Source organism: Seriola aureovittata, chromosome 8 (assembly GCF_021018895.1).
Source record: "Seriola aureovittata isolate HTS-2021-v1 ecotype China chromosome 8, ASM2101889v1, whole genome shotgun sequence".
Taxonomy (NCBI): domain Eukaryota; kingdom Metazoa; phylum Chordata; class Actinopteri; order Carangiformes; family Carangidae; genus Seriola; species Seriola aureovittata.
Genome location: NC_079371.1, coordinates 29,001,761 through 29,016,858, shown reverse-complemented (window position 1 = coordinate 29,016,858; position 15,098 = coordinate 29,001,761). Strand labels below are relative to the sequence as shown.

Sequence of the window (15,098 nt, the reverse complement as noted above, 5' to 3'; positions counted from 1 at the left end):
ATATACAGGACTGCTCTGCTCTGATAGAGTTTGATAGCTTGTTCCACCATCAAGGAACCACCGACCAGAATAGTCTGGACTGAGACTGTCTTGTGCAGGGATGGTGATGACAAACCACATTCCTTAAAGGAACACAGTGTCTGAGAAGGAGCATCAGGCTGAATGATTGAGTTCAAGTAGATGGAGCAGTCCCAGAAGTCTCTCTGAAGGCAGCATTAGAGACTTAAGCTTTGTGATATGGAGCATTATCCTTCTGGAAGTCGCCATTAGAAGATGATGAACAGTGGCCATGAAGGGATGAACATGGTCAGCAACAATACTCAGATAGACTGAAACATTCAGAACAGGATTGATTGGAAATTCAGTGTGGCTGAGTGTGTAAATTCTATATATTAAAGAATTATTTACCAGGAATAAAATGTGTGTTTTTGTCTGTATGTGTATTTAGCTTTCCTTCCCTTTCTTTTCTGTCTTTCAGGTTTTCATTTGAAGGAGACGGAGGATAATGAGGTAGTGGTTTCCACGGTAATAGACCTCCACAGACTGATAACAACCAAACATCTACCAGCTGTGCAGGGCTGGGTTCAGGTCAGTAACTACTGAGCTCAGATTTGTTAACGTGTGATAAATGACCACATTAAAGCATGTGGAGCTAACATTACCTCTGTACCATCTACTGCTACTTCAGTATTCAATATTCTGCTAATGAATGCTTTGAAAGAGACAGTGGCTGCTGAAGAAGGCCTGGACCAGTCTAACTTGTGGGTGTGTGTGTGTGTGTGTGTGTGGGTGTGGGTGTGTGTGTGTGTGTTCAGGTGTTCACTAAGGCAGGAGCAGAGCAGCAGCTGCTGAGGAGAGCTCTGGATCTGAAGAGATCTCTGGAAGCTGCACTGCAGAAACACAAAGAGCTTCACATTGACTACAAGACCAGGGTCCGCAGAGTGGTGAGTTACACACTGTATCACAGCTGATTCAAGGTACATGAAATGATCTGAGCATCTACCTCACTACTGTATGACAAACAGAGGACAAGAGGGTTTTGTTTGATTTTTTAAATTTTTATTTGTATTCTTGTTACTTGTACACTGTACACTACACTGTCACAGTGCAAATTAACAATGGCAACACTAGATTTACTTTGAAACAGGTTTATAAAAGTAAAACACTTCCTATATCCCTCTGCTGACTCTGTGAAATCAATAGAACAGATATGCTGCTTTTGATTGTTGATGTAACTATTTGTTTTAAATAACACAACTAAAGAAAAAGGCATGGAGTCACATATCACTGCAATCAAGCTCTTCCCGCTCTTAACAAAGATCACAAGCTGCACCAGTGGTTTGAAATGATATACACTTCTGTATCTGGTCAGCTGTAGCAGGACAGTAAAATTGTAATGTAAAATAGTAATCTTATCAGCTAATTTATTACTTATGTGTCTGAACCTTTGGAAAAGGCTTGAACATTTTAAACTGATGGACTGTTGTTGTTCATGTCACAATAATACAACACTAGATACAGTACAATTCTGTGCCTTATTTTAGTACTTGTTTTTATCTGCTGTCCACTTTATCAGCACAGTAGATCATATCAGTCTGATACTACTCTCTGTTTTCCCTCCAAAACAAAGAAACAAGTAATATCAATCCAATAATAATAATCAAAACAATAATCATATTGTTAAGTGAGTTTTATTTCAGTTTGAACTTTTTCTTCATGGTTTCTCATAAAAAGCCCTTTAAATTTTTGTATAAGAATGTTTGGAAGATCTGTGGCTTGTGAAAAACTGGTCCAGTATTTTACTTTGGTGACTATGGGCAGAATCTGTGGTAATGTTCCCATGTGACATAGATACAGGAAATTATTCTTAGTGCGCAGTCTCCTCTCTAAACTGTGTCTGCTCTTCATGAGACTCTTACACATCTCTGCTGTTAGTCTGGACCAGATGTCCTGTACAAACTGGTTCAGTTCTCTCAGGTCTGATGGCTGCCTTCTATGAACTGAGAGTCTCAGCTCTTTTGGTGGATGTTCAACTGGACCAAGATAGGGTGTTTTTGATAGGTGTTTTCTTCCTTTCTTGGCTGCTGTGTGTTTTCAGTCATTATTCTGCTGTATCATGACCTTTTCTTCCTTTTGTCCATGTTCAGTGTGGAGCTCACAAAGACACCAAACAACACAATGACTGCTTTTCTCCATTAAATAGACTTAGTGACTGATTATAAGAGAGAAAACACCTGTGATATTAACTGAAGATGATAGACTGATTCTAATATCACTACAAACCACTTATTATCACCAGTCACTTTGTCCAGGTCACGTCAGAAGGTTTTTGTAGATTGAGAAGAACTCACCTTCTTTCACAGCTTCTCAGTTGTACTCTCAGGTAAAATAAAGTAATTTAGAGTTTTTAATTTAAACACCTTCAGGAAGAACAGAGTGTTGTTTCAGTGAGGTGTGAGGGACCAACACCTTCAGTCACATCAGTAGGTCTAAAAAAGATTGAGGGTAAACTCATAATCCTTATATTAGATATATAGTGGTCAGTTATGGAGGGAAGTCACTCAAATAAACACTGTTATCCATGTTTACATGTAAAATGTACAGGTCAGTGGTTAGTCACTGTTAGTATGGAGCATGGCCAGCAGGTGGCAGCACTCTACCAGAAATCACAGGTGGGAAGACAACGTGACCACGCAACATAGACTGTATGTTACACACTGATGGTATAGATATAACACACTGATGGTACAGGTGTGACACATCTCTGTTCTGTGATGGAACAGCTTCAGAGGTGTATTGATAACTGGCTGGATAGATTTCATTAGCCTGCATTAACACAGTGTCTGCACAAGCAGTCCAGGAGTTTGTTGTGTTTGGTCTCATTTTTTCTAAATGAATATCACTTCAGTGGAACATTGAAACACACATTAGAGCAACTGAAATTCTTATTTTCTGGAAAAAATATTATAAAGTTTAATGGAGTCCTCCACAAGCAGACTTTCAGTGTACTGAGTATACTCTTTAAACTGAATCTTTGTCAGGTAGAGACCTGACCAGTGATGTTTGGAATAAATGTGTCATGAAAGTGTTCAGTCACTTACTGCTAATTAGAGAGGGTTAACTGTTGTTGAAATATATTCAAGAGATGGATGCAGCGTACTCATGGTGCTGAGACACAGAGAAAAGAAACAAGAGGAGTCTCCAGCCAGCTGCAGCCTCCAGTTTTAAAGGACAAATGAATACAGGCGGCTTTATGAGTTAAAAAAAAAAGACATAAAAGTTGTAACGTGTAAATCCATCTTTAGCTGAACAGAGCGGCAGAGTGACAGTGACAGAGCGCCGGGCGTCTCGCTCTGCCTGGTTATCACTGTCAGGGACCAGTTTGCTGCACCAGCAGGCCCAGCACTGCGATAACCACACAACTTACAGCCCCTTTATCATAATTAGCTTTTCCTTTTTAGCCTTAAAAGGCCTTCCATTACTGGGTCCCTCTCTATCGGACTGCTGACACACCACACGATTGGTTTCTGTCTTAACAGGCCTCTGAATACAGTCTCCCATAACTGGGGAGCTGGAGAAGAGGAGGAGGGTAATGTAGGCAGATAGAGAGGGATTGAGACAGAGGGAGGGAAGAAGCATCTACATGTTAGAAGACTGTTGGAAATAGAAATGCACAGGTTGTTTTCTTCATGGTCTAGTCTGTGGCTTTGAATATCTCAATGTTTGGTTTGTTTGTGATCAGACTGTTGATAGAGTTTGTGCTGGTTTGGTAACTAGAGTTTGTTTCAATGGACTCAGGATCTGACCAGCTGATCTAAGTCCCACCAGTACTGGAGATGACATCTCTGCAGCTTTCACTTTGATAATATTTTAAAATCACAGTGTTCTGTTCTTGCTCAGCCAAATAGGCTTTTTTTTTCAAGCTTGCAGCGATGACGGCGTATCAGGACCACAGAGGCCAAAAAGAAGATTTCAGAGCTGAAAAAAACTGTTAAGTTACAATATATAGTAAACAAATAAAAACAAAAACAAAAAACACAATTTTCTCATAAATTTGTGACTTTAATGTCGGACTCTCTGAGTTTTTCCTCAGAATATTTTGAGTTTTTTTTTTCAGAATTTTTCTCAGAATATTACCCCCCTCCACCAACTCTGTAATTTTTTTTTACCTAGAGTGGTCCTAATACACTGTCATATGCAGTTGGTTCACAATCAAAGATGATTTTTCCTGCAGGAAACTAAAACATGACTGAAACATCATAGTTTTTAGGACTTAGACCTGAACCCTCTGCAGTCATCACTGTGCATATTCAAAAAATCGAAATTTATTCCACACAGCCATTAGAAGCTGGGCTCAAACTGATTATTAACCGATTATCTGATGAATTCATCTGCTCCAGCTGTTTATGTTTCTTAACTGAACTGGACATTAGCAGACAGCTGCTATCTAGCGTTAGCTACCTGACATGTCAAAGACAAACTGAACAATGTTGACACATGTAAGGGAACATGTTTGTTTGGTACAGACCCAACAAAAATTGCATCATAAAATTTTTTTTTTTTTTTTCAGTGAAAACTGAAATTGTGAATCATCAAATCTGTCAAAAATAATCACAATATAAGTTTTTTCCCCAATATTGTTCAACCCTACTTTGTAGTGATGTGATATTTTATTGTTTATTGTAGATGTGTTGCAGATTTTTTAAAAACTCCTGCCTCTCTTTTTTTATTTAGTTAAACATTTTTTCTGTCTCAGATCAAAGTGAGGCTTTGCTGTAATTAAAGTTTTTGAATCTGTGGAGAGCTGCTAACTGAAAGCGTAGGCGTGTGTTTATAGAAGGATGAGACATGCAGACTTATTTGAACATATCTATTTTTAAGAGTGTATTCAGTCACTCTGGGCTCCATTCAAACAGGCCCAGGCCTTGTTTACTGCTGATAACCCATCTTATCACAGCACAATGGATGTGGCCGCCTGTTTCTCACTGGAGATAAACAAAGAAAGACTATCCCTCTATTTCTCTCCTCTAACGCTCCCTCCTTTTCATTTGTTCTCTCTCTCTCTCTATACAATATGTTTTTCTCTCTCTGTTTCATTCTCTAAATACATGATCAGTTATTCCTTCATCAATACATGTGAATAAAACAATAGAAAACGTGGGAATTAAAGAATTCATGACAATGGGATTGGAACACAGAAACATCAGTATCCCCACAGTGAAGAGGATTTGAAGCTCATTGTAATTTAAAGGTCCCATATAGTCTAAAGGTCTCTGTCCATGTGTAGTTTGATTATAGATCAGTCTAGGTTCTATATTAATACTGTGAAAGTATCAAAGCGCTCAGTCCACAGAGAAATGCACACAGCCTATATTCAGAAACCGAGCCTTAAAACCAGCCGTCAGGACTTCTGGAACTTTGTGATGTCACAACAAAGCAGTCACTGCTCTCAGCCACGCCACAAGCCCCGCCCACCTGGACCCAGCATCCAACCACCATCCAACCTTCACATCCAAATACTGATGTGAAGCACAAGTGAAGTCAGAAATACAGAACATCATTTTAATACAAGTACAGTAGCTTGACCAAAATGAATGCATGTCCAGTAACCTTAAAAGAAAAATGTGATTAGCTGATGACACCTTTTGAAAGTTTTAATTTAGGAGGCTTGTATTCAATTTGAACAGCACAGGATTTAATGGATGTATGTGGGGATGCAGCGATCTGATCATGTGACTGGGATCAGGACTCGACCTGATGTGACCAACACACATGACATACAGCTTCTTCATCCCTTCATTATAACATGTTTTCACTGTGTCGTGGCTGGCTGCTGACTGAAGCTGTTCTCTCATATGAACTCTATGAACACTACAGGAGACTCTGTGTCCGACTGGTTCAGGTCAGGTGAGGGGAATCAGAATAGCCTCACTGACCTGCTGTTTTCACACATGGACTCAGTCAGACAGAGACTGTGAACCGGAGAGCTGACAGAGTAAAGTGTGGTCCCACTGATCCAGACGTCAGTATTCTCACATACAGGTGAAATCTACATGAGGTCAGGGTACAGGGCAGGTGTTTGATGCAGTAATGAGCACAGAGTTTAACTGGTGTTTGCATCTGCACACAGTTTTTAAAATCTGTTGACATGTCAGAGTGGATGGATGAGGTGGTTTAGAGATTAAATTCAAATATAACAGAACAAAGGAACAGATTGTCTTTACTTTCCAGTAAGCAGCAAAGGAACTGGCTCTCAACAAAGTCTGATCATGAGTAGTTTGTTTGAGATTTTTGACCAGCCAGGGGATCACTGTCATGCAAGTTGAAAAAAAACTATATTGTTGTTATACATTAATTATAAGGACTAATAAATTAACTAGTGCAATCGACTAAATCACTAACCCCAAACCCCCCTAAGGGTCTTTAAGGGGCCCCTGCACCTTTTCAGGATGTACTAGGCTAGACTCCCTGAGCGTTCAGGGGCCTCCGGTAAGATGAAGAATAGCGTGATATAGATATAGAGTGTAATTTCAGCATGGCAGTATGTGAGAATGTATAATAATGAGCGTTCTAAACACAGATTGAGACAGGCTGGGAGGGGGAAGTGAACTAGACAGTTGAGAATAAGCTGGTTGACTGGGAAAGGTTTGGAAAGCTCTGGACTGGCTAATAGACCTGCCAGGCAAGGTTAGTGAAATAAAGATGTCACCTTATACATCATGTAAGCTGACTGCTCCCCAGAGACAAAGGGTGTGTGTGTATGTGGTTGTGGTTGTGGTTGTGTGGTGTGGTGGGGTGGGGTGGGGTGTGTGTGTGTGTGTGTGTGTGTGTGTGTGTGGGGGGGGGGGTAGAAAGGTTTTGTGTGTGTGTGTGTGGGGGGTGTGTGTGGGGGAGGTTCTCATTAGTCTGGGATCCCATGGGATCCTCTGTGTCTAGTAATGAATAGCAGTGCAAGGTGGTAATAGAGATTTGGGATGTGGCAAATCAAGCTGTGAATAGGTCAGAGTCCAGTGGAAGCTTTAGGCCTAATTAGTTTGTAAATATGTTGAAATCTATCAGAGGAGCAAAACTGCAGCAGAACTTGTATATATGAATGGCTGATGATGAAGGCTCACACACACTGAAGAACCTCCTTTAAAATATTACTAATCAATGCAGGGACCAGAGCTGCTCAGTCCTGCCCTGGACTGAGCTACAGCTGGATCCTGGATCCAGAACCTGCATCAAAGATGACTTTCAAAAAGAATGAAATGTAACCTGCTGTTAAGGGGACTCAGACGTCAAAGAAATCATACCTGCCTACAGCAATCAGACTATATAATGCATGTCTATGACTCATCTAAAATATCTATCTTTTTATGGAGCTCCTTAACATTTGTTTTTCATTAATACAGCTGATAGCTGAATTTTTGACTTAAACCAAACAACATTTTTCCAAACCTCGACTGTTGACATTAATTGTGCCTATCCCCATTAATAGCATGGTAAATTAGATAAGGTTAGCTAGCTTTATCTGAAGTTCAATCTTTACCTTGTCAGGAGAAATTAGCCAACTCGACATGGGCTCTCAGCTGTCTCCGGTATTTACCAACATTTCACCCTGTCTCTGGTCACAGATGGCTGGTGAGGATTTTTGTCTCGTAGAATCTAAACTCACAATTGTCAAAACAGTTCTTTTGCTTGCTTCCATTGCTGCAGCACACTGTGTTTGCCCACTAAGGTGTTTCATATCTGGCAACCTGGGGTGTGGAAACATAAACACAGAGTGTGCGGATACACACAGCGCAGACCAAAACACAAGGAGAACATACTGGCTGTAGCATTGTGTTGGAGGAGTCAGTCTGTCATCTTAGCATGTTTCCTCTCTGTCATCTCTGATGACATGTCATGGTCGTTTTATCCTTTAGTACAGTCAATATGACATATAGTTCCTTTGACATGTTGTTGTTGTTCTCAAATGCTAAATATTAAAATCTAAAAACAAACAGCCATTCAGGAAATGTAATGCAACCAGTATCATCCAACACTGTATATACATTTATACAAATACACTGAACACTCACAAACAAGCATGTATCACATCTATCAATACAAAAAGAATGCCATAACAACTTATCATTCATGAACACATGACAAAGAAACTCTTTAAACCATGTTTCATCCTTTAAAATGATCTGTCCATGATCTAGGTTCAGTTCTCTGGGTATAGACAGGAAGTAGTGTGTTCTCAAATTTAGGTACAGCTTCAGTCACTGGGCCAGAAAGCTGAAAAGAGCTTTTGTTGTAGGAGAACATGAGATGTTACTGGCGTCATATCCACAGGCCTAATTCCATATCATATCATACTGGAACAATCTACAATCTTTACATGTCTGTGATTAAAACCAGGATCAGGATTGAAGGCCTTTTCACACCAGGTCCATATTTTTCATCCAAAATTGTCCAACGTTTGAAGTTTTTTATTCTCAAAATATTATGACTTTATTCTTATTATATTGTGACTTTATTCTCATAATATTATGACCTTATAGTTGTCTGTTGCTGGATTCAGGACTGGAGGTCTATCAACCCGGTCAGTTCAGGTGTTTGAACTGGATTGAACTGGACATTTCATGTGCTCCTGCAGATGTGAAACACCTGCAGGAAGGTGACTGTGTGTTTATAAAAGCCTGTGTGTATAACATGTTCATCAAGCTAATTGTTTCTCTCTGTGATAATGAAGGTGTTGGTGACAAAAAAAGACATTTTCCATTTCAGCCCTAAATGTAGATTGAAATAATCTTGTCTCTGTGTGTGTGTGTGTGTGTGTGTGTGTGTGTGTGTGTGTAGCCAGGTGGAGAGCTATATTAACTTGTCAGGGGAGACAATGGAGACATCTTTAAAGGTTTTTTCACCTCCTTGTGTTCACCCCTCCTCTCCTATTTCCTCCCACCTCCCCTTGCTCTCACCTCCTCCTCCCCCCTCCCCTTCCATTCTCCCCCTCTATATGTGAGTGTGTGTGATGGTTAACATGCCCCTCCCCTCTCTGCCATACACCTGACTTATGGCTGTGCAGTAATAATTTGCCAGACCTTGGCAGGCTGAGTGTGCATTAGCATATAAATAGCAGATGCACTGAGTGCCCATCACAGTCGACTACATTTAATTTTTGGTTTATAAGATTGAATGGGTTTTTAAATGCAGTGCCATCAAACTTGCCAAGAGACAAATGAAGTCAGGGGAGCAGTTGTCTGAGGCGGGGCCCTCACATCATTTTTATGAAGGATAAGAGTCTTATTTAAGGGGGGGATGGGGGGGGGGGGGTAGGAGAGAGGGGGAGAGACTTTAGAAGCTGAATAAGCAAAGACACCTGTGGAAACAGCAGCAAACTGAACTCTCTCATCCTGTTCACACATTTATTTTAAATTTGCCTGCTGAAGATACATTACATGACCAAACATTACTGGGCAGTAATCCTCTGCTAAAGCAGCCTCCAGTCCTCTGACCTCAGTCTGTCCGCTAGACGTTGAACCTTCTGCAGGGATCTGATGCCATTCAGCCACAAGAGCAGCACTGATATTGTTGATAATGTCTGGCTGATAGTCTGCTTTCCAGTTCATCAAAGGTGGTGTATAGTGTTGAATGATGTTAGATAGTGTTGGATGATGTTGGGTGGGGTTGGATAGTGTTGGATGATGTTGGATGGTGTTGGTTGATGTTGGATGATGCTGGATAGTGTTGGATGATGTTGGATAATGTTGGATGATGTTGGATAGTGTTGGATGATGTTGGACAGTGTTGGATGATGTTGGATGATGTTGGATGATGTTGGACAGGGTTGGATGATGTTCGATAGTGCTGGATGATGTTGGATGATGTTGGATGATGTTGGATAGTGTTGGATGATGTTGGATGGTGTTGGATGATGTTGGACGGTGTTGGATGATGTTGGATAGTGTTGGATGATGTTGGATAATGTTGGATGGTGTTGGATGATGTTGGATAGTGTTGGATGATGTTGGACGGTGTTGGATGATATTTAACAGTGTTGGATGATGTTGGATAGTGTTGGATGATGTTTGATAGTGTTGGATGATGTTGGATGGTGTTGGATGATGTTGATAGTGTTGGATGATGTTGGATGGTGTTGGATGATGTTGGATAGTGCTGGATGATGTTGGATGATGCTGGATGATATCGGATGATGTTAGATAGTGTTGGATGATGTTGGACGGTGTTGGATGATGTTGGATGATGTTGGATAGTGTTGGATGATGTTGGACAGTGTTGGATGATGTTGGACGGTGTTGGATGATGTTGAACAGTGTTGGATAGTGTTGGATGATGTTGGATAGTGTTGGATGATGTTGGATAGTGTTGGATGATGTTGGATAGTGTTGGATGCTGTTGAATGATGTTGGATAGTGTTGGATGATGTTGGATAGTGTTGGATAGTGTTGAATGATGTTGGATGGTGTTGGATGATGTTGGATAGTGTTGGATGCTGTTGAATGATGTTGGATGGTGTTGAATGATGTTGGATAGTGTTGGATGATGTTGGATAGTGCTGGATGATGTTGGATGATGTTGGATAGTGTTGGATGATGTTGGACGGTGTTGGATGCTGTTGGATGATGTTGGATAGTGTTGGATGATGTTGGATGGTGTTGGATGATGTTGAACAGTGTTGGATAGTGTTGGACGATGTTGGATAGTGTTGGATGATGTTGGATGCTGTTGGATGATGTTGGACGGTGTTGGATGAAGTGGGATGGTGTTGGACAATGTTGGACGATGTTGGACGGTGTTGGACGGTGTTGCACGATGTTGGACAGTGTTGGATGATGTTGGATGGTGTTGGACGATGTTGGACAGTGTTGGATGATGTTGTATGGTGTTGTATGGGGTTGTCGTTGTAGCAGTGACTCTCTGAGCCACTGCTACCACGACAAGCTCGTCGTCATTCTGCACATTTAAAACAATAAACTTACACAGCTACACATGGACTGTCAGTAGCAGATGATTCAGCTAAGTGCAGATGTCCACTTTGCTTATCACTGACATCAGCTTGATATCTGCAGACTCAAGGTGGTTAATGTAGCCAGCTACACCAATGTTATTTCTTAGTTTAAAATAACCTGTGTACAATGTAATAACTTGATTTCCACTAACTGAACAACTTACAACAAGTATAAGTGTTCAACACATGTTTGTGAGAGAAGGTGCATTGGCAGAGATCAATGTTTGAGTTTTAAGAATCACTATCTGATCCCCTTTAATCAAATCAGAAGTAACATGTCTGGGCATTATTTTAACTCTGAATTTAATTTTACTTTACACAGAAAAAAGGTGACCAATACATCTTTTTATCATTTAAGAAATGTTGCCAGTATTACTGTTCCTGATCCATAAAGATGCTGAAGAATTTAGTCATGCTTTTATTTCTAATAGATTAGATTACAGAACACTGCTCTTTTTGCTGGTCTTCTGAAGGAGTCAATTGAGTTTATTCAGAACTGTGCTGCTCGACTTTTAACTAAAACAAGGAACAGAGATCGTATCTCTCTGGTTTTAGTTTCACTCCACTGGCTCACAGTATCTTTTAGAAGAGATATTAAGGTCCTTTTACCTGTTTTTAAAGCTCTTCATGGATTGGGACCAGCTCACACTGCAGATTCTCTGTGGTTTTGAGCTCTCAGATCTTCTACAGCCAGGCTTTTTAATACACACATTACAACACACAACAATTCACATTTTACGCACAAGAAAATATGCTGTGCAGCTTTTTTTTTTTTTAACTATGCTCCAAAACTATGAAAAAAGCCTGCCAAGAGCTATAAGAGATGCTCAGTGAACCTTTTTTAATCACAGCTGAAAACCTATTTATTTAACTTGGCTTTTAATTCAATTCGCCTTCATTTTATTTTACCATTTATGATTTTTTTTATTGTAAAGCACTTAGAGCTGCATCTTATGTTTGAAAAGTGCTCTACGAATAAATTTTATTGTTATTATTAATATTGGATAGTTCAAATAAAAATTGCGAGTAATTGGGAAATCTTATTTTTAACATACAGTTCTATTGTTGATGAATGGAAACAGACATGTTGTACCAACCAGTTTGTGTAAAAAGCATAGGAGGGATAGATTTTATAACAGTGCTCAAATGATAAATCAATCAATAGAAAATTTATACAAAATGAATAACATCATTTATCATTTATTAATCATTTTAAGTTGATATCTGCTGTTTTCAGCCTCTCAAACCTGATTGTGAGTTCAGGATTCTTGGTTTTTAGTCTGGTAGTCAGACATATATTAAAGGTATAACGATTAATCACTTCATCAGAAAAATAACTGAAAGTTTATTTTCATTTTTTGTTATTTTTCTGATGAAGCGATGTGTGAACCTATTAACGTGCATGATCCAACTGACCAGCTGTAGGTGATTAGTTGTAGATGGTTGTTGCTGCTCTGCCCATTTAAGCCTGAAAGGTAAAGTACAGCTCTAACTTCAGCCACAGATCTCTGCTGTGTGTGGTTCTTAGAGAACAATGTGTTTTTCTCCCTTTAGGAGCCTCCTATATTTTATGTTTTGCCATTACAGTAACACATAACCCTGCTTTACTTAAACAACTTTTTTATTTATTCTGCTCTGTTCAGGAACTATTTTTATTTCTATCTGCACAGGTTTTTAATGTTGAAGTTAGTGATATTTGTTTTGTCTCTTTCCTATTACAGTGACACATGGTCCTGCCTCTGTGAGACCATCACTTCTAATTTGTCTGCTAAATCTTGAGTTTCAGTTAAAGAAGCAGTTTTTATCTCCTCCAGGGGACTCTGTGATTTTCTCCTGGAGAGTAAACTAAAGCTCTGTTAAAATGCAAAGCAGCCCACCGTGCAGCCATGTGGGGGAATAGAGGCCATTTTTTAGCCATGATCCCCGTCAGCAAAATGTTTCTGGAGGAAAGCTAATTCTGCTGTGAGACTTACAGCTCTGCCAGGCCAGCCGACAGCACTCGATGCTATCAGGATTAAATTAAGGTGAATTAGAGACAAAGCGGCAAAAAGAGGGGAAAAAGGGATGATGTTAGGGCAGGATTTTCCTCCAGCTGCGTGATCACTTCTTAGTCTGAGGTCATTGATCAGAGCAGAATAAACCAGGCAGGATTAAAGCAGACAAGCACAAAACCTATAGAGACTATATCTCTGTGTGTGTGTGTGTGTGTGTGTGTGTGTGTGTGTGTGTGTGTGTGTGTGTATGTGTATATGTGTATGTATGTATGTATGTGTGTGTGTGTGTGTGTGTGTGTGTGTATGTGTGTGTGTGTGTGTGTGCATGAGCTGTGTGTGAATCTGTTGTAGTGTGAGGATGAATATGTGCAGCAGAGGAGTAAAGCGATGGAGAAAGTTTGGTTTGCTGTTTAACCTCCTAAGACCCGAACTCTATTCTTTGCTATTTAGGCTGATTGGGACCTGAGAAAAATGATGTCCACATATGAGGACATTAGTTTTAAATTTCGATTACTGAGTGGCAGTATAATATCCTCATATGTGGTCACCAGGCCCTTGTTGAGAAAAAGTTAGTATTGTGGTCTAGAGAACCCAAAATGTGAGGTTCACATATGTGGACGCCAGGTCCTAGGAGGTTAAAATGTTTCTCTTAAGTCTGAGCAACATCTGGATTAACAGGAACATCTGTAGTAATGACATCTCTGCAGCTTCACACTTCACACACATAGAGAACACTTAGTATCTATATGTAGTGCTGAATGTGATATGTGTCAGGTTTTCAGTTGGAGTGATCATTTTCAGCATTTTCACTTTTACTGAAAAAATATAAACATGATGATGTGTTTTGAGTCTTCTACCTTGAGAATATACCTGGAGAATATGATTTGTAGACCAAGGCGTCTCTGTATGTCTGTTGTTGTGACACAGTTTAACTTTAAAAAAACCTTTAAAAAATTGCAGCTCCTGCAGGGTTCCCACACATCCTGGAAAACCTGGAACACCTTAAAACCAGTTTTCCAGTCATGTTGACGTTAAAATGGTCGGTAGTTTATGTGCGACAGTATTTTAGGCTGCTGTCAGTTTTGTTTAATGCTGGGAACGGAGCTTGATGTCACATCACATGCTGCAGGTTGGATGATTTCAACTGTGAATAATGTAAGTTACATTATCCTTTAAATGTACATGAGTCACTGTTGGCCACTAACTGTGGTTGTTTTAATTAGGTTTATAGATGAACGTGTCCTGGAAAATGATCTGTAGAAAAAAGTGAGCACCCTGTCCTGTGATTTGGATATTGCACCTGGCCATATTGGGATTTTGATAATATTTTGATTAATTGTTCAGCCCTGTCTCTATGGTAACAGTGGAGTTGGAGACGGGAGAAAATGGTGGACTTACACATGAAGACATGACTTTCACATATAACAGTCCCACCACATTTAGTGGCTGTTTCAAGCTTCTATTTGCATCATGTAGTAATAATCTTCAGCAGGTTGACCTGATGAAACAACATTTATAGGTTTGAAATTTGATGTAAACATAAAGATATGTGTCACAAAGAGCCAGATATCAGCAGGATATTGATTCAAAAAGTCCAGAATGGATTTGATGAAGTCACATAGATAAACACCAGTGTTGTGTGATGCTCTTTGTCCTGGGATCTTACATTTATCTCTACAATCAACAACAGAGCCCCACTGTTGTCTAATTGAATGAAACTGTGTAGAGTCACATGATCAGATAAACTGTGAACACATTTCCTGGTTCTAAAACTGTGGCGCAGTGATTTATTTTCACTGGTAAATATCAAATTACTAAAACATGAAACATTCAGAGAAACCAAATCCTGCAAGGTTGGATGGTGGGTCCAGGTGGGCGGGGCCTGTGGCATGGCTGAGAGCAGTGACTGCTTTGTTGTGACATCACAAAGTTCCAGAAGTCCTGACGGCTGGTTTTAAGGCTCAGTTTCTGAATACAGGCTGTGTGCATTTCTCTGTGGACTGAGGCTTTGATACTTTCACAGTATTAATATAGAAGCTAGAGCTGATCTATAATCACACAACACATGGACATCTACCTTTATACTATAGGGACCTTTAAATATC

General features: G+C 39.9%; 1 protein-coding gene across 2 annotated transcripts in view; it reads left to right on the top strand.

The window, feature by feature from the left end:
• uvssa (UV-stimulated scaffold protein A) overlaps window positions 1-15,098 on the top strand; it is a 55,481-nt gene that overhangs the window by 6,836 nt on the left and 33,547 nt on the right. For both annotated transcript variants that reach the window (XM_056382967.1, XM_056382966.1), the window contains exons 7-8: window positions 479-588; window positions 816-944. In XM_056382967.1, the coding sequence (XP_056238942.1) occupies window positions 479-588; window positions 816-944 (239 nt within the window). The remainder of the gene's footprint in view (window positions 1-478; window positions 589-815; window positions 945-15,098) is intronic.